General features: G+C 38.3%; 1 protein-coding gene across 7 annotated transcripts in view; it reads right to left on the bottom strand.

Moving 5' to 3' along the window:
• Positions 1-22,632, bottom strand: part of EYA3 (EYA transcriptional coactivator and phosphatase 3) — a 189,724-nt gene that overhangs the window by 36,221 nt on the left and 130,871 nt on the right. For 5 of the 7 annotated variants that reach the window (XM_061391230.1, XM_061391241.1, XM_061391221.1 and 2 more), the window contains 3 exons: positions 17,167-17,233; positions 14,220-14,356; positions 5,022-5,159 (listed from right to left, as the gene is read on the bottom strand). In XM_061391230.1, the coding sequence (XP_061247214.1) occupies positions 5,022-5,159; positions 14,220-14,356; positions 17,167-17,233 (342 nt within the window). The remainder of the gene's footprint in view (positions 1-5,021; positions 5,160-14,219; positions 14,357-17,166; positions 17,234-22,632) is intronic. The other 2 variants (XM_061391251.1, XM_061391202.1) reach the window with 1 other exon arrangement.

The following is a 22,632-nucleotide window of genomic DNA, read 5'->3' as shown; positions in this document are numbered from 1 at the left end:
TTCCTAAGGGGAAGTCCTAAGAAATTACTGTATATAAGCTAGATGATTCTGTAAGTAGCTTTTAAATTATTCTTGAAGGAAAAGAATTTTGGGTACATTCCAGATTCTATTACTAGTACATTATGCTAGGCAGGCCTGTTGGCTGAACATAGGTGATTTAATGTAGGGAAGAAAATGAAGAATTTACTTAATCTCTCAAGGTTATCTCTTCCAGCAAAGTTTGTTTCTAGATCACTTTTTCTTTAGCTCTAGTCCTAGCATATACTCCTCTGTTCCTCCTGCTGCTGCTAAGTCACTTCAGTCATGTCTGATTCTGTGCGACCCCATAGACGGCAACCCACCAGGCTCCCCGTCCCTGGGATTCTCCCGGCAAGAACACTGGAGTGGGTTGCCATTTCCTTCTCCAATGCATGAAAGTGGAAAGTGAAAGTGAAGTCACTCAGTCGTGTCCGACTCTTCGTGACTCCATGGACTGCAGCCTACCAGGCTCCTCCGCCCATGGGATTTTCCAGGCGAGAGTACTGGAGTGGGGTGCCACTGCCTTCTATATCTGTTCCTCCTATTTACCTTTAATTCTGTTCTACCTTCTTAATAATTTATAAATGGTTAGAGGTTCAACTTATTCATATCTGATCCCTACACACGCACAGGGAAAAAGGTATTCTGACAAGGTAGTTTTATAAATTTAACAATTTTCAGATCGCTCACTGGAGGTAAAAAGGTAGACCTAAAAAACAACTGGCCACACACTCTAATTATCCTTGACAGGAAGTTCAATGTCTTGATTAGCTAATTGCTGATATCAAGTTTTCAACAAGTACAGTACTAAACATCACAAACTCCTCTCAGCAATAGTGGCTTCCATTACAGAAAATGTTGGTCTGCTAACCTAGAAAGTTTACAGGACTTAATAACAGTTCTTTCCTCATCTCAATCAAATCATTCCTAAACTGTCATTCATTTACTCATGTGTTCATCAAACCAGGGTGTACTATGTGCCCAGAAACTGTTTCAGTCACTGGGAATAGAGGAGTGAAGACAATGCCTGCCCTCATGTTATTTAAATTCTAGTGTTATAAGTCAGATAACTATTAAGCAATATTTATTTAGTTCTTGTAACCAGCAGTGAACTCAAGCTAAACTCACCTTAAAATATACACAATCACTACATGCCCTACCTCCTGCACTATGACAAAAAGTCAGGCACCTCAAAAAAAAAAAAAAAAAAAAAAGCACTGATCATCCCACAGAAATATATATGTACCTCTCAACAACAACAAATTCAACTGCTGACTTAAAGAATAAATTTCAAGGATCATTTAAAACTCAAGTGGTAACTCCTATTGATATATATATCTAAAGACTATTAGCTCCCCAAGTGCCAATGGGATGGCCAACTGTTTTTGGATAGTTTCCACTCTTGTTTTGACAATGAAACTATGAAATCATAGGACGATAAGCTTCTGAGAACCATGCCGCACTCAAGGTCCACCTGCAACAGTCAGGATACACAGACAGCTTTAATGAGAAGGCTGTGGTTACAGAACTGTGAGAGGCACAGTTATGTGACATTATCCCACAGCTGGAGGGTAACCCAAGGGTTAATGGCACATAGAAGCTGGTGCAAGATTTAGTTCCTGCCCACCTCACTAATTTTATATATGTCTCTCCACCACCCTTGCTCACCCCAGCTTTCGAGTTAGTGAAAACAAGACCCTCTTTCTCACTTGAGGACCTCTGCAATGTCGCTCTCACTGCCTGGATTGTTCTCCCTGGCCTGTCCCTCTTGCCCTCCAGCTTGATGGTTCCCACTCAGCATGTCTACATCCACAGAGACTCTGACTCCTCTATTAGAACGAACTCCTTTCTTGTCTTTCCAATCACAACAGCCAGTTCTTTTCCCCTTTCAGAGCACTTTTCAAAATTTATTTCTCCCTTTACTTCTTTGTTCTCTGCCTCCCCTCCTAGTTCGTAAGCTCCATGAAGGCAGATTCTTGCTATTTTATTCATTACCTCCAACATCTAGCAAAATGCCTGGTCTGTAATAAGTGATGCTCAATAAATACTCATGGGATTTATGAATAATAGTATGTCAAGGTTATCAAAAACAAGTGAAGTGTGAAAAACTGCAGTCAAGAGAAGCCTAAAAAAAACATGATAATCAAATGAAATGTGGTGTCCTGGATGAGATCCTGGAATAGAAAAAGGACATCAGGTAAAAACTAAGGCAATCTAAATAAACCTATGATTTAATTAATAATAATGAACCAATATTAGTTCATTAATCATAACAAATGTTCCATTCTAATGTGAGATATTAATAAGGAAAACTGCGTGTAGGAAAGGGGATATATAACTATCATCTGTCATCAATAAAAAATAGAGTCTATTAAAATACAAAACAAATCTAGTCAACAGAAGACTATTATGTGTCACCAACACTAGTCGAGCCCAAAGACATTCACTGAACATCAAGGCTGGGTTAAAATTCATTTTGAAAATTCTAAAACTAAATTTACTATTTGAATTTTAATTATTTTAACCATTTCAACTCAAGATAATAACCAGAGACTTGGCCACATAGTCACAGACACTTTAGAAAAAGGTTGATATAAAGAATCCAGATCTATTTAATCAAAGGGTTTTCATGAGCATTGAAGGAGAAACTAAACAAAAGGTTTTGATCAGAATTGATCAAGCCAGAAGTGGAATTTGCTATAATTTCTCTAATTTCTCCAGGGAAGATGGGCTATAGTCAACTGTTGAAAGCTTTTGGAGGGGATGAGGGGACATTGCCATTTTGATTACTTAAAAAAAAAAAAAAAAATCAGTACAATGCTCCTTCCTTTTATTCCATGCTGTGACTGGGTAGTTACACGGGAGTGGGTGGGAAATGGGGGGAGACGAAGCCCTGGAGAGCTAAATAACATTCATTAGCCGAGCTAACGGAAATGAAAAGTAGGGGTGAGAAGAGTGATCCTGATAGTGGAGAATTCAGGTACTCAAATGTGCCAAAACATCCATATTTCATTTCAGCCAATCGTTACCACCTTCTTTCTACCAACTTTTTCTTTTTCGCTGGAATAAATAGCAAAAATTGACAACTTGATGGTTAATTTCTGCCTTAATTTCTACCCTGTGCCAAAGCTCTAATGAAGAATGTTAAGGGCCAATAGATTAACCAGAAAAGGGAAGGGAAATGAATTTAAATACTTGCTAGTAAAGGTTCTCAGTTTGGGGAGCTGATATTGATACCAAGACTTCAAAACTGAAAATCATACACATTACACTCATGTGCTGGGGCCAGACTGCCCAGCTTATACCCTTGACTTATCCACTGTGTCTTATGTGCCAAATCCGTAAAATGAGATTAATGACAGTACTTCCCTCATAGGTGTGTTATGATTACACGAGTAACACTTATCTGCTGCTAAAACAATGCTAAACATACAATACAAACTTAATAAACACCAACAATAATCATTAGCACAATGGAGGAAACCGGGTTAACTGATCTAAAGGGAGAAAATGTCATAAAAGGTAAAGAAATGAGGATAGTGGCAAAGTAAGCCACAGAATGGCTTTGTGACTTTTTTTTTTTTTTAAAGCAATGGGTCTTAAAAGACCCCCACAAGGTGGTGGTTCTTGTTTTACAAGGAGGGAGAAGTTAAGCTCAGCTACCAGGTTCCACAAATTCAAGATACAACTACACAGGAGTGGTGGTTCTACACCTTGGAAGAGGATTATTAATGTAACAGAAGAGAACTTGCTTTTCTTTCATGACCAAGGTGTAGTTATCAGACATATAAATGTTTAGGAGGGACTTGCCTACTAGACTTGCCTGTAGTTGGACCCCAAAGCCTACCAACCTAGAGAAACACTTTATAAAAATGAAGAGGGTTAGAAGAGAAGATAAAGTCACGCTCTTAAGTTTTTCCCTTCTGGCTTGTTCCTATTTTAGAAAGAAAGAAGGGGGAAAGGGGGGGAAAAAAAAGAAAGGAAAATAAGAAAAGAGGAGACACGGTAAAATAATTAAGAAAAGAGGAGACTTGCTAAGCAATAAGAGATAGAGATAGCTCAGAGTAAGGTCTTAGGAACGTAACCAGTTCTGTTTCCAACAGACCAAGAAAAAGTAGTTCTTAATCATTTTATTGAAAACAGTTAACACTGAAAATCAAAACATTTTAATATAATCTAAATAAAAACATTTTTTATCCTCAAAGTGTGTATCTTAAGAATACCTCAGACCAGCTGTCGCTGTCCTAACTTCATCTCTCTAGCACCACCATTTTATAAAGAATAATATTTAAAAGCTGGGAGAAAGGAGGCATATGAGAAGCCAAGTTGATGGACGTTAATTCCCTATTTGGAGCAATGACAAATTCCCTGCATTGGACTTGAAAGGATAGGGAATTAACTCCATAGTGCCTTTCGAGTTTCTTTGTCTTCATTCCTAATAGTCCTGTCTTAATGCTAACCTTTCAGAAGAAAAATTCGGGAAGGCAGAGAGGTTTAGAGTTCAAGCTTTAATGCTATGCATTTCATCACAAAATAGAAACAAGACTGAATTTTTTGGCAAGAAAAATGCTTACCAAGAAGTACAAAATGGGGGAGGAGGTATGACAAAAACCACAGCAGAAAAGCAGCACACATCTTACAGAGCACTCATCTCACGTTCCATTCTATTTGCACTGCACAGAAAAGAAGTCAGCAGAGCTCTAACCTACAGTCTTCTGCTCATTTACAGGACAAGATGTCACGAAAGACAGACTAGAACAAAATCAGACAGGTTTTCTGGACACCAACATGCAAAAGAGGAATCTTCAATTCTATTAAGCAGTTCACAAAGGCTTAAACTACTTATGAACCTCACTCCTAAGTTCTGGTTTGTCTAACACAAAAAGCATGCACAAATGCAAATATCCTGTATTACCCAGTATGTTTGGAGATACAGGTAGATTAAAAACAAAAAACAGTAATAATTTTAAAAAAATGAAACACACACAACCATGCCTGTTTACCTTGAATGGGATAAGAATAATGTGCTGGGCTTGGCTGGCTTGTGGTTAACCCTGTAGTGCAGGTAAGAACACTGTGTTGACTTGGAGATGGAGTCTGAATTAAACCACTTTCAGGTTTCATACCTGGCCACAATGCACCTGAATCAGATAAATTGGACCAGTTACAAACAACACACTGGGACTGAGGAGCATATCAGCCAGCAGGTTTAAAATCTAAATCTTAAAACAATAATAAATTTGCTTGTAAGAGAAAATTACTGAATCTCCCACTTGTAGTATACCACAAGCAAATACAATTTCAAAGAATTGGGAGTGGGGCCATAGAAATTAAAATCCTGTCAAAAACCCCAATAGTAATATACATATATAAGTTCACCTCGATGGTTGGGGGAAATTGATCAGGAGTCAGAAAAAGAGCTACTGACACCCAAGCATTGTTGTAAAGAGTGTCTGACATTCAAATCATTTGTGTGCATTGTCAAGGTGGGAGATATTCCACATACGTTTAAAATTCACTTACCCATTAAATAAGAACCAGATTTTTCTAAAATGTTTATATACTTCTCTGCCTCCTTAAGCTGGTTATTTTGTTACCTTTGTTTCTTCTGATTAGGAAAGATATACCTGCTTACTTTCATAAATTAAAAACATTAACAGAAATATGTAATTCCTAATTTTTTAGAAAAAATAAAGTCACATATAACCCCATCATCCAAAGTTAACCACTATTCAGTTTGCATAAGAGCCACTAAGATTTCTTCTGTTTACAATCTTGTTTTTCCTTTTTAATAAAAATGGGATGTTACCTGCTGTTCATAATTTGCTCTTCCACGTAATATCTGAGAGACACATCTCCCTGTCAGAACATAAAAATCCACCTCACACTGACAGATATCACAGCTATTCACTTTTTTTTTTTTATCACAATGCTCCTAGGTGGTAATCTTTTAAAAATATATACATACCCTTTCCTATCTTCTTAGCAGGGGGAACATACCTTTTTCCAGAATTATTGTTTCCAAGAGCTCTTCTGTGCTGTGCTGTGCTATGTACATTACAGAAACATCCCCAGAGACTACTGCAATATGTCAAAACATCTGCTTAGTACTAAGGAGAACTCAGTTACAGTTCTATGATTTGAAGGTTCTTATATCGCTTTGCCTTTCCTCTGTGATCTGTCACTTCTTGACAATCTTCTGTTTCTGGCTGTATCTCCTTTTTCATCTGTACTAAACTAGGAAACCATAAGAAAAGCATGCTTCTACATGAGAGTCTCAGGATATCCTTTATGCATGAATTGTTTCTGTCATAATTTTGGCTATGCAAAAGTCTATGAAAAACCTCACTGTGCTCTGAATAGTTATGGCTACTGGATCAATATAGTTGAAGCTGATAATAAGAAGATTCATCAATGAAACACATTCCAGGTAGGAAATCAGTATGAAGGTCAGCCACAGCTTCAAATTCAGTATTACCTTATTTCACATACTCTTAATCTGGTAAGAAATTTATAAATATATAATGCTTTGATAGTAAAGACCTCTGCTTCACCAGGGCATTCAGATATCTTAGTGTAACTCAGATCTATAAAATCTGTTGATAAATAAATGTAAGAACAGTAAAAGGAGATGTGAAAATCTTAAAAGGTTGACAATGGAACATGGTAACTGCCTTGTCTCAAACTATTATTTTTTTAATTGAAGTACAGTTAAAATGTTGTGTTAGTTTCTGCTGTATGACAAAGTGATTCATATATACATGTATATATACATATACACACACAGATGCTTTTCCATTATAGGTTATTATAAAATATTAAGTACAGTTTCCTGTGCTATACAGTATAGGTTCTTGTTGTTTACCTATTTTATATATTGTAGTGTGTATATGTTAATCCCAAACTCCTAATTTATCAAACCCTTAAAGCATTAAAAAGTCATAGTCTTTTCTCACCTATTAAACGTATCAAGTAACTTATTTGAAGAGGTTAAGAAACACCAACATCTTAGCATGAATTAGAAGGGCTGTCCCCCTCCTTACTTAGTTTATGATGATTTTAAGTCTTGTCCAGGTAAGCCACAGCTAAAGTCCTTGTTATGGTTGACATTTAACAATAAAAAATATTTCAGAATGTAGTTTTTTAAACATTCATGATGTGAAATTTGAATATCAGTGCTAAGACTCTTGGTGATTGACTATCACAGTTTTTAGAAACAACTTGCCATTCCAGTGTCACAATAACGTTCAAATTTATTGTAATCAATTTTTTTTTTTCTAAATAGGTTCTGAACCTGGGGTGCTGGATTTCTGAATATGTTTATTATTACACTGTACTAAAATAAGAATAATATTAACTGAGAGGGTTTTGCTAGTCTCATTATTTAGTATGTATTCTTAAAAAGTTTTAAAATGTATAATTTCTATAAATTGGTCTTTCTTATAAAGTCAAAAATTAGAGCAAAATGTCCAAGACAAGTTAGAGGAAATAGCTAGTTTTGAATGTTCTGGGCCAGAAAAATGAAGTATAAACATGAAGAATATTTAATACTGTTTTATAAAGAATAAAGGAATAAAAGACAACATGGACACTGCTTCTGGTATCACTGCTGCTGCTAAGTCGCTTCAGTCGTGTCCGACTCTGTGCGACCCCATAGACGGCCTCCTACCAGGCTCCTCTGCCCCTGGGATTCTCCAGCCCACTGGAGTGGGTTGCCATTTCCTTCTCCAATGCATGAAAGTGAAAAGTCAAAGTGAAGTTGCTCAGTCGTGTCCGACTTTTAGCGACCCCATGGACTGCAGCCCACCAGGCTCCTCTGTCCGTGAGATATTCCAGGCAAGAGTACTGGAATGGAGTGCCATTGCCTTCTCCATCCGGCATCACTGCAGCCCTACTCTTTAAGCCCTTCCTTTAAAAGTGCTCTTCTTAGAATTTCAAGTAACAAGTAGCATGACCAGTCTGACTGCCGATCACTACTGCCAACAATCAAAAAAATAAAATCCTGGCTTCCTGACTCCTATTCCACTGTTGCCCATAAGTTCAGACTTTCTCAAGTCATTTAAGCATTTAAGAGCCTGATGTAGAGCAATAGCTGATCAAAAAAAGGTAAAGGAATTTTTGTCTCTGAGTGCTATGCTCCTGCTGCCCCACAGTGGGGTCTCATCACTAACTCTACCCATGTTTCTCAGCCCAAATACTTCCCTATGGGTTAGTTACTAACCAAACTAATCTGAGCACCTCACTCTGCAGTAACGTATATCAGAGCAGTGGACCTTTAGAGAAGACTGTGCAAGCTCAGTTGCTAAGTTATGTTCGACTCTTTGCAACCCGATGGACTATAGACCACCAGGCTCCTCTGTCCATTGGATTTCCCAGTCAAGAATACTGGAATGGGCTGCGGTTTCCTTCTCCAAGTTAGAGAAGATTAGTTTGGTTAAAAACTGAAGTACATGTACATGCTAGGAAAAAAATATATGAAAAAATATCTGGTTGATTTAATAGCTCACTAGGATGAGCTATCATAAATACTACGTAATCTGAGTACTTTGTTAATAATAAAATAAGTAGATGTATATCACAGAAAATTGGGAAACTACAGAAAGTGAAAAGAAAAATACTGCATAGTATCATCATATAGAAAAAAATACAGGCAGTTCTCACTTTTTGCACGGGTCTGTGTTAACTGAAACCGGTGCACAGTGGAACTGTGCATGCTTCTTCAGTAACTGAGATCAGACCTGTACTGCCCGTTCTGTTAACATTCAGTTTTTCTTCCAAGTTATTCTTTATGTAGTATTTTAAAAAACTACTTAGTATATTGTATTTTCAGTTTTATATACTGCTTTTTTTAATTAATAATGAGCTATGTTTCCAAGACACTAAGTGTCAGGAAGCATTTAACAGGAGGCTTCCTGTGTGCTGTTTGGATCTGTCATGAATCCTCTGTCCCTTATTAATTTCTGAATATTCAGGAATTAGGAATGCATGCAGTTTTTAATTTCATGGCTGCAATCACCATCTGCCGTGATTTTGGAGCCCCCAGAAATAAAGTTTTTCTATACATATGGAAAAAATGTAGCTTTTCCATACACGGTGATAAGTAACTATTTACGACCCTCTTCCTTTTTATGAACCATACGGTAAAAGTAATTATTTACAACCCTCTCTCTTTCATATGGATGACCTCATGTTTCCTTGATAACTTGTAAGTTTTGATTTTATCTCTGCTGAAAATAGCTACCTTGTAAGACAGTGTAAATACTCACACAATATTGAATAAAACACCCTTGCTCCATCAGAGCTTGGGTCCCTGTGTTCTCTCTCTCTCTCTCTCTCTCTCAGGCTATATCTGGAGCGCAGAAGCCTGCTCTGTTCACTTTCCTGCCCGGTCTAAAACCCTCTCGAGAAGGCGCTCTGTGCCTCCCCACATCGAGAGGGCGCCAGGTGCCTTCGTGAACAGCGCAAGCCCCATGTCAGGAGCTTTATTGGTTTTCTGCATAAACCAAGGAATATCAGCCTCTTTCTCTCTCCTTTACTTTCTTAAAGTAAACCAATGGACTCCGGACCACCAGGTTCCGGTCCATTAAAAGACCTCAACAACTAAGTATTCTTTAAGAATATGGTTTATAATGGCTACACAGTTTTCCATTCTATGAATCCACTGCAATTTAACACACATCTTTCCATTCAATAAGTCGGTTGTTTCCAATCTTTTGCTATTGTAAATAATGCTGTGATGAGTATCTTGGCAGTAATTTTTTGTGGTTATCTGTAATTAATTTCCTAGGATAAATCCCTAGAAGGGATTACTGAGGGAAATGACATGAACATCCTTCAGACTCTTAATACTACTGTCAAGTCTCCATCTCATATTAAACCTCTTTTAAAAGAAGGCAGAACAATGGAGGTTAAGCCAAGCTTTTGTGAGCTCCTAAAAACAAATAAGTACCCTTTCCCTCACACATATTCAATCAGATCACTGGAAGTTAAACCTCAAATCCTTATTCTGCCATCTCATCATTTCTATATAGCTGTGAAAAGATGACCACTATTCCTTTACTTTTAAATATCTATCATAATATGGGCTTCCTAGATTTCCTTGTCTTTTCTCACTTCTTTAAAAGGAGGAAACTTTAATTTCATCTCAACTCTAATATTAATTTTTTCATACAGACCTAAATTTATGAGCACTTCTAGATTTAAACAGATTGGGGTGCAATTCTAATCCAAGGCATTTACAGGTTAGTCACTTAATCCTTCTAAATGTGTTTCCTCATCTATAACCAGGGATAATGCTACCACTTACTTTTTATGACTGTTGGTTTGGATTAAATAAGAAAATAATGTAAAGTGTGAAGTACTTATTCTCAGAATATTGCTTGGCGCAGTAAGCACTCGTTATTATTTCAACGGCAATGCCAAAGAAAGCTCAAACCACCACACAATTGCACTCATCTCACACACTAGCAAAGTAATGTTCAAAATTCTCCAAGCCAAGCTTCTACAGTATGTGAATTTCCAGATGTTCAAGCTGGTTTTAGAAAAGGCAGAGGAACCAGAGATCAAATTGCCAACATCTACTCGATCACTGAAAAAGCAAGAGAGCCAGAAAAACATCTACTTCTGCTTTACTGACTATGCCAAAGCCTTTGACTGTGTGGATCACAACAAACTGTGGAGAATTCTCCAAGAGACGGGAATACCAGACCACCTGACCTGCCTCCTGAGAAATCTGTATGCAGGTCAAGAAGCAACAGTTAGAACTGGACATGGAACAACAGACTGGTTCCAAATAGGGAAAGGAGTACATCAAGGCTGTATATTGTCACCCTGCTTATTTAATAACTTACTAAGATCATGGCATCTGGTCCCACCACTTCACGGGAAATAGATGGGGAAACAGTGGAAACAGTGTCACACTTTATTTTTTTGGGCTCCAAAATCACGGCAGATGGTGATTGCGGCCATGAAATTAAAAGACGCTTGCTCCTTGGAAGGAAAGTTATGACCAACCTAGATAGCATATTCAAAAGCAGAGACATTACTTTGCCAAGAAGGTCCGTCTAATCAAAGCTATGGTTCTTCCAGTAGTCATGTATGAGAGATGGACCATAAAGAAAGCTGAGTGCCGAAGAACTGATGCTTTTGAACTGTGTGTGGTGTTGGAGAAGACTCTTGAGAGTCCCTTGGACTGCAAGGACATCCAACCAGTCCATCCTAAAGGAAATCAGTCCTGAATATTCATTGGAAAGACTGATGCTGAAGCTGAAACTCCAATACTTTGGCCATGTGATGAGAAGAACTGACTCACTGGAAAAGACCCTGATGCTGGGAGAAGGGGACGACAGAGGATGAGATGGTTGGATACCATCACTGACTCAATGGACATGAGTTTGAGTAAACTCTGGGAGTTGGTGATGGACAGGAAGGCCTGGTGTGCTGTAGTCCATGGGGTCACAAAGGGTTGGACACAACTGAGCGACTGAACTGATTATTATTATTATTGCATAAATATATTAATATAAAGTCATATTATTACAATAAGATTTTCTAAAGCTCTGTTTACATCTGAAATAAAAAACAGACTAGCTAATTGAGTGTTAGTGCTAAAGGTAAGAGAATAAAATTACTGAAACTTTCACAAGAATAAGGTCTTCCCTGATAGCTCAGTTGGTAAAGAATCCACCTGCAATGCAGTAGACCCTGGTTTGATTCCTGGGTCAGGAAGATCCACTGGAGAAAGGATAGGCTACCCACTCCCCAGTATTCTTGGGCTTCCCTTGTGGCTCAGATGGCAAAGAATCCGCCTGCAATGCGGGAGACCTGGGTTCGAGCCCCGGGTTGGGAAAATCCCCTGGAGAAGGAAAAGACTACCCACTCCAGTGTTCTGGTCTGGAGAATTCCATCTACTGTACAGTCCATGGGGTCGCAAAGAGTCAGACATAACTGAGCAACTTGCACTTCACTTTTTCACAAGAAAAGGAATGGAGTTTTTTTGTTTTTTTTTAACTGAAGGGTAGCTGATTTACTATATATGCTAGTTTCAAGTGTATAGCATAGTGATTCAGTTTTTTTGCTTCCCTGGTGGCTCAGTCAGTAAAGAATCTGCCTGCAATGCAGGAGACCTGGGTTCAACCCCTGGGCTGGAAAGATCCCCTGGAGAAGAAATGGTAACCCACTCTAGTATTCTTGCCTGGGAAATCCCACGCACGGAGGAGCCCAGCAGGCTACAGACCATAGGGTAGTAAGAGTTGGACACAACTTAGCAATTCTACCACCACCACAAGTTATTCTAAGATATTGGATATAATGCCCTCTGCTATACAGGAAGAAATGGAGTGCTTTATATCTGAGTGATATAAAACAAAAAAAGCCACGTGGTAAAACATAAGAAAATATCTTTTAAAAATACAGTCACTTAAAGTTATCACACACATACACATAAAAAGTATTACAAGTATTTCTTTGAAATTTCCTTTATGAAATTTGAGGATATGCCATACCTATCATTCAAAGGCAAATTAAGCTAATGAACAGGTCTCTCTGAACTACTGATAAGAATTTAAGAAACAAGTTTCCTTCACCCCAATTATTAAATAGAAACAGATTAATAAAAGCCTATTATAACCAATATTTCTTTATAAAATACTGTCTCCTTCAAGTTTTTAACAGGGATCTACTTTACAAAATTTTCTTTCCTTAATATGAAGGAAACGCAGTGATTACAGAAGATACCATAATATCTAGGACCTACATGCACATGGCACTGTGCTATGTATTCCATAATCGGAGTTTAGAGACATAACCAGAATTTTACCCAACACTGAACAGCAGGAATAAACAGTTGTTCAACAATGTCATAAAGGGCTTTTGGCTTTCCAATAAAGAATTTAAATCAAAACAGAGAGTGAAAAAAAAAACAACATGAAATGCTTTATACTCGCTGGCCTATTGATATTAGCCAGCTGCTGGTAAATTAGCTTTAATATATACAAAAAGAAATAAACACAAACATATTCACAGAGAGTTCTGCATCTGAAAGGACTGCCCAGTCTTGGCTGGTTAAATATATCAGCAACATAAGGTTTTAGTATCCTTGCTGACACTGACAGGCACTGAGGCGTGGGTGTACAAACAGGAAAATGAGCATTTCTGTTTCTTTTCTTTCATGAAGTTATCAGCTACCACTACCATTAAACATATCTCCCATTTTTGTTTCTAGTAGTTATCAAGAGCCAAGGAATGCTAACAAGTCTCAAAGTAAGAAAGTTGTAACTACCATAAAAGAGTAGCCAAATAGGCCAGGAAAAGTAGGAATGTCAAAACCAAAAGCAAGCAACACCCAGAATCTGTGGCAATCTGTTAGAAAGATTTTCTAATTCCCAGCTAGTTGCAATACAGGCTACCAAGTTATACTTTTATTAACATACTGAATATTTTTAAAAAAATACAGTATTCTTTCAATTTCCTGACATCAGTTCTAGCAAAGCAGCACTAAACCACACTGAACATATCAGTACACACACTGAAAAATCAGCAGATATTAAGTGCTCAAAGAACCTCAAACTGACTTCTAGGAAATCATTCTAATTTATAGTTCAGTCCAAGATACCTAAAACCAAAGAACAAAACTCTCTATGCACAAGATAAGGCTGTACAAAATCAGGGATTTCCCCCTCTAAGATGACTTTTCGGTTCAGCAGAGCAACAACTGATCATTTTGTGGTATGGGATAAGAAGGAAGGGGAGAAACTGACAGAGAGAGAGAGAACTATAAGGTATATTCTACCTGGATATGTAGATTACTTAGTTTTAGTAAGAAATTAGCCACCTCAAAATATATTTGTCATGGTACCATGTTTTCCACGAAGTAAGTCAAATCAATAGCAATGCTTCAAACAGTTTCCAAAAACATGAAGATTCCAACTTTTCCAGTCAAGACTTAGCACCTTGGAAATATCTAAATTATGGCAGATAAATAAGTGAGTACTGAAAAGTTATGATTTTATATTACAGGCATCAAATACACTGTGGAAAAGCACACCCAACTTCTATCACACCTGTAACAAGCAGATGCTGTCAAGAACAACTTGCTTTCTCTCAGCTTCCTGATTAGCCATGCTTGCTTTTGGGGGAAAGATGGAAATTTCTGTGGGATAAAATCAATATTCTTAGAAACTGCTTACAACAGGATGCCTTACCGAAAGGAGGTAGTCCGTACGTCTGGGTTGCCTGAGGGTAGACAGCATAGGGTTGAGACTGCTGCAAAGTCTGGTACTGAGTCTGCCCAGGGTAAGCAGTTTCCGAAACAGGAACTGAGAGGATATGTGCGTAAGGTCTAGAAAAGTTCAAGAAAACAAAAAATTTCACATAAGAAAAACAAAAAACAGCTAATATCACTAACAGCAAAGAATCAATAATGAGTAGACTAACCTGTCACATAAAATGCCTCTTACTATGGTCAGAAAGCAGAATTATTTTTTCCTTTTCAGGTCTACTTATCATCTACCTAACAAACAATTTTATAGAAAAATCAACAGTTTCAAACATCCTCCAAAGGTCCAATCATACCACACACACTTGTGGTGTGCTACGTGCAAGGCCCTGTGTGAGACACAGGTACTGACTAAGCTCATTTTTGCCCTTATGTCTAAATACAGAATAAAATCCTGGAAGGACACACAACTGGATAGAACAGATTGGCAACTGACTCCATTCCCCATGGAGCCCTCCAGGCCAAACTAAAGTTTTGAGAGTGAAAGTGGAACTTGGAAAAGAGGGTGAGACCTTCAGAGAAAAAGCAGGCAACCACCGTATTAGAAAACCAGGATCAGGAGTGTGGCCCAATGGCCCTAGATCGAGCCTATAAAATCAAGAGTCAAGTGACTAATAAAATCCGGGAAGTCCTAGACAGGACACTGACTTGCCCCGCTGAGATTTAAGCCAGAGTATACTGCCACTAGTTGGTTTAGCTAGAGATGAATTCAACAGTGACACTTCCGGGATTTTAAACCAGCTAACTGACCTGCTCATTTCATCCATGGAATAAGATGGCGCCACATTTTATGCACTGAATTTTTAGATATGAGTTATTTTATTTAGTGAGTTATCCTGTACTTATAAAGTAAGAAAGTAAGTGTCATATGTACCATGTAGGTCATAACAATAAAATAATGGGGGGAGGTAGTTTCAGAGGGGAAATTTTTTTTTTTTTTTTGCAGTTTTTGGAGAGAAGAAAATGAAGGAAGGCCATAAAGAAGTGATCTGTGAGCAGACAGAATGTGCAAAAAATGAGAGAGAGAAAAGGTGTTCTAGAAAAAGAGAAAGCCTCTGCCAAGGGTACAGACAGGGCTTCAGCCAACAAGGAGCAGAGATTATACTAAGGGAAAGTATAAGACAGACAGCAAAGACCTTGAACCAGGCTAAAAGTGTTCAGACAAATCTGAAACAATGAGGAGTCACTGAAATTGTTGAGAAAAGGATGACAAGATCAAAGCTGTTCTTTAATAAACATTAGTTTGATATTTCTTTGTAAAATGGATGGGGGAAGGGGACTTGAAACAGAGACAGTTAAAAAATGCAATGGTTTAGATAAGTGGTAAGGCGGTCTGCTACTGCTGCTGCTAAGTCGCTTCAGTGTGTCCGACTCTGTGCGAACCCATAGATGGCAGCCCACCAGGCTCCCCCATCCCTGGGATTCTCCAGGCAAGAACACTGGAGTGGCTTGCCATTTCCTTCTCCAATGTGTGAAAGTGAAAAGTGAAAGTGAAGTCGCTCAGTCGTGTCTGACTCACAGCGACCCCATGGACTGCAGCCTACCAGGCTCCTCCGTCCATGGGATTTTCCGGCAAGAGTACTGGAGTGGGGTGCCATCGCCTTCTCTGGGTAAGGAGGTCTACATTAAGGTAGAAAGCTAACATGGTGTCCTGAGTGCAACAGGTATACAATACTTTTTTGAATAAATGAATGAATTTGGAATTTGCTATATTCACATCTCAGTAGACTCTAAAAGACTGAATTTGAAAATTTCTAGTCTTTTTAGCCAGTCCTGAGACCAGAAAATAGCTCAGGCTGTAGCTGTTAATCAAATCATGTGGGAATGATTTAAAATCTTAGTAACTTCAAATGGATTAATCTCCAGATATGATAAAGATCATAAAATCTTTTTTATTTAGTGTCTTTATAGCTCAAATTATTTCATCACCTTCATAACGACCTCAGAGAACAGGTTCAGTCATTTCACAGAAGAAAAACACAGAAAATGACTGGCCCAAGGATGTTATTAATGTTAATGATAATACTAGATTAGAATTTGTAGAATTCATTGAGATGATTTTTCAATCAGCTTCTTTTTTTTAAACTGATGCAAAATTCAAAAGGCACTTAATACAAATGGGCACAAAAAGGAAAGTTTTCTTTTACAAGAGACCCAGACCTATTACTCACCTCTGTCACCAATTTCTTTATGTAACTTGCCTATGTAAGTACGTAAGAATTTATCCTAGGTTAATAAAGCACGCTTGTACGCATCTATATATGCAGGCTCAACCTTTATCAATGTGCAATTGGTAGCTTGATATACACACTGTTCTGCACCTACTCATCTTGGAGATGATTAGCTTAGTGGATCTTAAATGCTGATCTTATCTCATGAGGCCCAAAATATTGCCTCTCAGTGATTTAAACTCACTAAACCTGTCTAACCTCAGCCAACTTTCTACTTGAGTACACTTCTAAAAGAATAAGCTTCTAAAGCCGTAAGATGAACACAGATTAGGCCCAGAAGTCCCAGTCTGAGGCTGGCTTTAGCTTTTTAAATTGATCTCTCTTTTAAAGCGGAGCAAAGAGAGAATAATGAGAGGTTAAGCAGTGATATATTTTCATCATTAATGGTATTTTACACTTTTCAGTGCCTATTCACTTTGAGAAAGCCCCTGGGTAACAGTGATCTATTTCAGACAATCATTAACTTTTTAAAAGGATGATACCTAAGACTATATTTACATGGAATAAAAAAACTGGAGTAGGGCCAGAGAGAACAAGAGAGGTGAAAATAAATGTCAACTTAATAGCTTAAATATCAAGTTACATTTTGCAATGAATCTAGAGAAAAAGCATACAGATTTTTGAAACAATTATTCAACTTACTTTGCAGAATACATTTGTGAGGTATAATCATTGGATGAGCGAGGGATGTAATCGGTGCATGTCATAACTGAAAGAAAGATACCACCAGGTAAAAAGTTAGAACATTCCAAAAATTAAAGGGAGAAATTTCATGTCTCAGTGTATAGTCTTTCAAACTAAGGAACAGAATAAAGCTTGGACATCAGAAATTTAAAAAGACTACACAGTAGAAATACCTCACTCTTCTAATAATGAGTTTATAGAGACTTTTAGAGACAGTAAAAGAATCTAGAATGAAGGCAGTATAGAAAAGAGCTGAAGGTAAGTACCAACTGATCTCTATTTTTGGCTGTGCTGTGTGGTGTGTGGGATCTTAGTTTCCCAACCAGGTATCAAACCTGGGCCCTTAGCAGCGAAAGTGTGGAATCCTAACCACTGGACCGCCAGGGAATTCCCAGTACCGATTGATCTTTACCATCACCATCACTGTTTTAAAACCATAAATGAAGCAACTTCTTAAGCTCTCATCTATGCTCAAAGGTGAAGTTAAAATGCAAGATCCATGTCTAGGAAGCCACATTATATTTCTTCAGCTTATTCATTCTCTGGATGCTTACCCTATTCTGAGTAAAAGGTCATAAGGATGACCTGCAGGAAGACAGATTTGGAAAAAGTATCCAATAACTGTTGCTACTGCTATATATAATCAGCAGCAGAAAGATGCAAGCATGCTTTTATGCTATTACTTTTTTCAGCTTTGTAATACAGCTTTAAGTTTGGTAATGCAGAGACAGACCTGAGGAACTGATGTAACACTCTGATAAACCATCAAGTAAAGGGACTTTCACAGCTACTGCCCTCTTGACCTTCATGATTTCATCTAGAATAGATACTGTCATGAGGCTTAATCTTCATGATTTCATTCGGGATAAATACTGTAAATATTCAACTCAAGTTTGACAGGTAGCAGAATCCTTTTCATTAGCAGTATTTCAGTCCATATTATAAACAGAGCTACAACACATAGAGCTTGTACCAGATTCCTAAATTGTTCAAGAACATCCTCCACTATCTATTATAAGGGAGGTTGCTCTATTGTGAATAAGGACTAAGGGTGAACCAACTAACCTTATGTCTAGCTGGGTTTTCTTTCTTTTTTTTTTTTCTTCTAGCTGGGTTTTCTGAGTGTCTTACCCCCAAAGGGAACACTGATAGAGATCAGATGTGGGGTCAATTCATGCCCAACAGTAACACAAACCATCTGCAAATGAGCTTATCATGGATATTGCCTATTTCCACTGTTCACAGTCTCTGAAAATAATTCATAGCAATTTGTAGATTATACTAATCATTAGTCACTTTGACAAAAATGAAGGGAATCTCAGTTAGATCCAAGGTTCTTATCATCCATTACATAGAACAGAAGTTCATTTGATTTCTACATAATGGTTCCTTCTCTGCTGACAAGTATTTTCAAAAACCCAAATCCTTCTCCCTCTCTCATTTAATTCTAGAAACTGAAAAGTGAAAGTGAAGTCGCTCGGTCGTGTCCGACTATTTGCGACCCCATGGACTATAGCCTACCAGGCTCTCAGGAGCCTCTCAGTCCATGGAATTTTCCAGGCAAGAGTACTGGAGTGGGTTGCCATTTCCTTCTCCAGGAGATCTTCCCAACCCAGAGATAGATCCCGGGTCTCCCGCACTGCAGGCAGACGCTTTACTGTCTGAGCCACCAGAGAAGAGATTCGCAAAACATTCTAGGAGATCTAGGCCAATTTTTACTTTTCTAGAGAATGAATGAGCCTTAATCTTTGTGGTACTTGGGAACTATGAAAAGATTAGAAAGAGTCAAGGCATAATCTGCTTAATTTTAACTTCTGTGCCTGCCCTTCTTCCCCCTCAAGCTGTGGGACAGCTGCCTTCCTACTAAACTGTAAAGCAGTATTAAGATCATTATTGTATGTGCATTAAAAACCCAAGTTTTCTGTTCCCTTGAGACAGAAAATTGCATGTGAGGTGGGATAATCAAGTTTCAATGACCTCTGTCAGTTATACAACAAAGTTGGATCCCAGAATAAAATTCCAAAAAATGGAAATAGAACTCAAATTTCTTTATCATTGTGTAAATAAATCTGGATGTGTTCAACTCTGCACTGGTTTAAAAAAAAAAGGTAACAGCAGTGGAAACGAGGCAAAAACCTAGAAATATACTCTGAAAGTAAAATTAACAGGCGACTCTGATGAATTGAATTAAGGAATAAGGAAAACAGGGAATACAGGATAATTTCTAGATTTTCAGCTTGGGAAATTGGAGGGATAGTGAAAATACTTCCAAAGATGAAGAAGTTGGGGAAGAGAACAGCTTTGGTGAAGGCTAAGGGCAGAGAAGGAAAATTATGACCAACCTAGATAGCATATTCAAAAGCAGAGACATTACTTTGCCAACAAAGGTCTGTCTAGTCAAGGCTATGGTTTTTCCTGTGGTCATGTATGGATGTGAGAGTTGGGACTGTGAAGAAGGCTGAGCGCCGAAGAATTGATGCTTTTGAACTGTGGTGTTGGAGAAGACTCTTGAGAGTCCCTTGGACTGCAAGGAGATCCAACCAGTCCATTCTAAAGGAGATCAGCCCTGGGATTTCTTTGGAAGGAATGATGCTAAAGCTGAAGCTCCAGTACCTTGGCCACCTCATGCGAAGAGTTGACTCATTGGAAAAGACTCTGATGCTGGGAGGGATTGGGGGCAGGAGGAGAAGGGGACGACAGAGGATGAGATGGCTGGATGGCATCACTGACCCGATGGACGTGAGTCTGAGTGAACTCTGGGAGTTGGTGATGGACAGGGAGGCCTGGCGTGCTGCGATTCATGGGGTCGCAGAGTCTGACACAACTGAGTTACTGAACTGAACTGAACTGAAGGGCAGAGAAAGCTTTTACATATTTTAAGTATGACTTTCCTTTTAGATATCTAAGTGGAGATATCAAGTAGGCAGTAGGATGGATACAAAAACGAAATTAGAGCAAGAAGTCAGACTAGGAACACAAATTTGAAATTCATTAACTACACATCAAATATTTAAAGTAACGAAATGGGTGAGAGAATTCAGAAAGAACAGAGTGAGAGAATTCAGAAAGAACAAAGATGGTGGACTAGAACCAAACCCACTAACATTCAGAGATTAGACAGCAGAAGAAAGGCCAGCAAAGAAGAAAGGTGGGAGAAAGAGTGGTAAGAGGCAGGATACAAGCAGATAGGAATACCCACTGGAACTAGTACTTTCAGCTATTGAAAGGAACTAATGACCTTGACAAAAGCAGTTTCACTGGAAGAATGGTGACAAAGTTAAGTCTGAGAGGGATGAAGAGTGAATGGGAGCAGACAGAACAAGTGAGGGCAACTCTTTCCAGAGGTTCCAAGGCGGGTCATGGGACAAAGAGAAGGTCTGTAACTGGTGGGGAATACGGACTTCAGGGAGGGTTTTGTTTGTGCTTTAAGATGGAAGATACTGGATCATGTCTCCACAGACAGGATGGATTAAGAAGAGAAGAATAAGACAATGCAAGAATGGTATTAGGATAATCACAGTACCAAAGTCCTTGGGGTAGGTGAGAACAGACAGGATATGAAGCACAAATAAAAGGTCTTACCTTTCACAGGAACAAGAATACTATTTCCATTCTGACAAGAATAAAACAAGGTAACATGGGTACAAACACAAGTAGGGCTGAAGACTTGGTGGTGATAGGTTAAAAAGGGAACCTCCTGTCAGACAGCTTCTATTTGAGAAGAAATCATCAGTCAAATATGAAGAAAGGTGAGTAGTATGCGTGCTCTGAGAGGAAATAAATTGTAAAAGGTAAAACTCATGAGTAAAGAGTAGTAGGGTGCCCACTTGAGGCCCTGTGAGTAAACAGTCAGCTAAGTGTATAAACTACCCAGTAATGTTCAGCTATTTAATGTAATACTTACAGAGAAGGTGGACAGTTGGATTAAATCAGGATTGGGGTTTAGCAAGGACAGTACAAGAGGCAAAATTATTGAAGGTATTAGTAAGGGAGTACTTGTAATAAAGAACTGCAGAATCCATGTGGAGTAAAAAGGGATAGGAAAAGAAGAGGGACATTATGGGTGTTGGATAGGTCATCTACACGGATGTTCAAATTACCAAAAATAATAAAGGTCTGGATGGAGAAGAAAACAAAGATCTAGTCTCTAAAGAGCAAAATGACTAGGAGTTCAGTCTGAGGTAAAAAGAAAGCTGGAGGAAGGGGCATACATATAGACTTCAAAGGAACTAGAGTTTTTGAAGGAAAAAAAGAGAAATAATTTTTAAGAAGCAAGAACACTCAACTTACTTCTGGGCCCTGAAGTATATAAGGAACAGACCTTTTTCTTGGGGATGTGAAGTGAAAGTCATTCAGTCATGTCCAACTCTTTGAGACTCCATGGACTATACAGTCCATGGAATTCTTCAGGCCAAAATACTGAAGTGGGTAGCCTTTCCCTTCTCCAGGGGATCTTCCCAACCCAGGGATCAAACCCTGGTTTCCAGTATTGCAGGCAGATTTTTTACCCCTGAGCCACAAGGGAAGCCCAAGAATACTGGAGTGAGATATTAAAAAAATTAGAGACTCCTTTCGTTGATTAGAGCAGTTCCCATATGTATCAGAGTTACCTAGCTATCTTCTTGAAAATGCAGATTCTCATCCACAACAGGTCTTCTAAATGATAATCACTGAAGATGAGGCTAGAATGCTACCTTACAAATAAGCACTCCAGGTAACTCTCAGGTATGCTAGAAGTTTGAGAACTACTGGAACAGCATCTTTGAGGAAGCAATATATACAACTCAAGACATAACCATTTTTTTTTAAAGGCATACCATCTTTTATTACATGGGAATTATTTAAGATTAAGCATCTTAAGATATATCTTCTAAACAAATGTCTTTTTATAAAGCAACGTACACAAATTTATTCTTCTGAAGTGTGTGGTATAATATGAAAGGGCATAGCTATTTAATTTCAAGGAGGACTATCTGCCCTATGGAGCATACCACCATGATATTCCAAAGAAACTTAGATCTCCACAAGAAAAAAAAAAGAACATTCTACAAATTTTTGGCTAAGGTTTGGAAAGCAGAGGGTGTATCCTATTAAGATGGGTCTCCCTCAGGGCCCAGTATCAATCTTGGGCTCTCAGGGGACTACTTTTCTTTCTTTTTTTGTCCAGATGGATAGGTAGAATCATTCGGTTATTAGAAAGCTGGAAACACATCAAGCCATCCAGAGAAGGAGTCAGAGGCTGGCCCACAAATTTTTCTGATTTTGAGTAAAGCATTATTTATTACCTTTAGAAGAACATTCAATCTCAAAACAAAAACACAATCACCAATCCCTAGGAGTGGATCCCATGTGATTTTGCTCCTTAGCTGGTATGTAATAAAGTTTACAGGAGGGCATAAGGATGAACACACATACAAGGCAATG

This window comes from Bos javanicus, chromosome 2 (assembly GCF_032452875.1).
Source record: "Bos javanicus breed banteng chromosome 2, ARS-OSU_banteng_1.0, whole genome shotgun sequence".
Taxonomy (NCBI): domain Eukaryota; kingdom Metazoa; phylum Chordata; class Mammalia; order Artiodactyla; family Bovidae; genus Bos; species Bos javanicus.
This window is presented reverse-complemented; position numbering and strand designations above follow the sequence as displayed.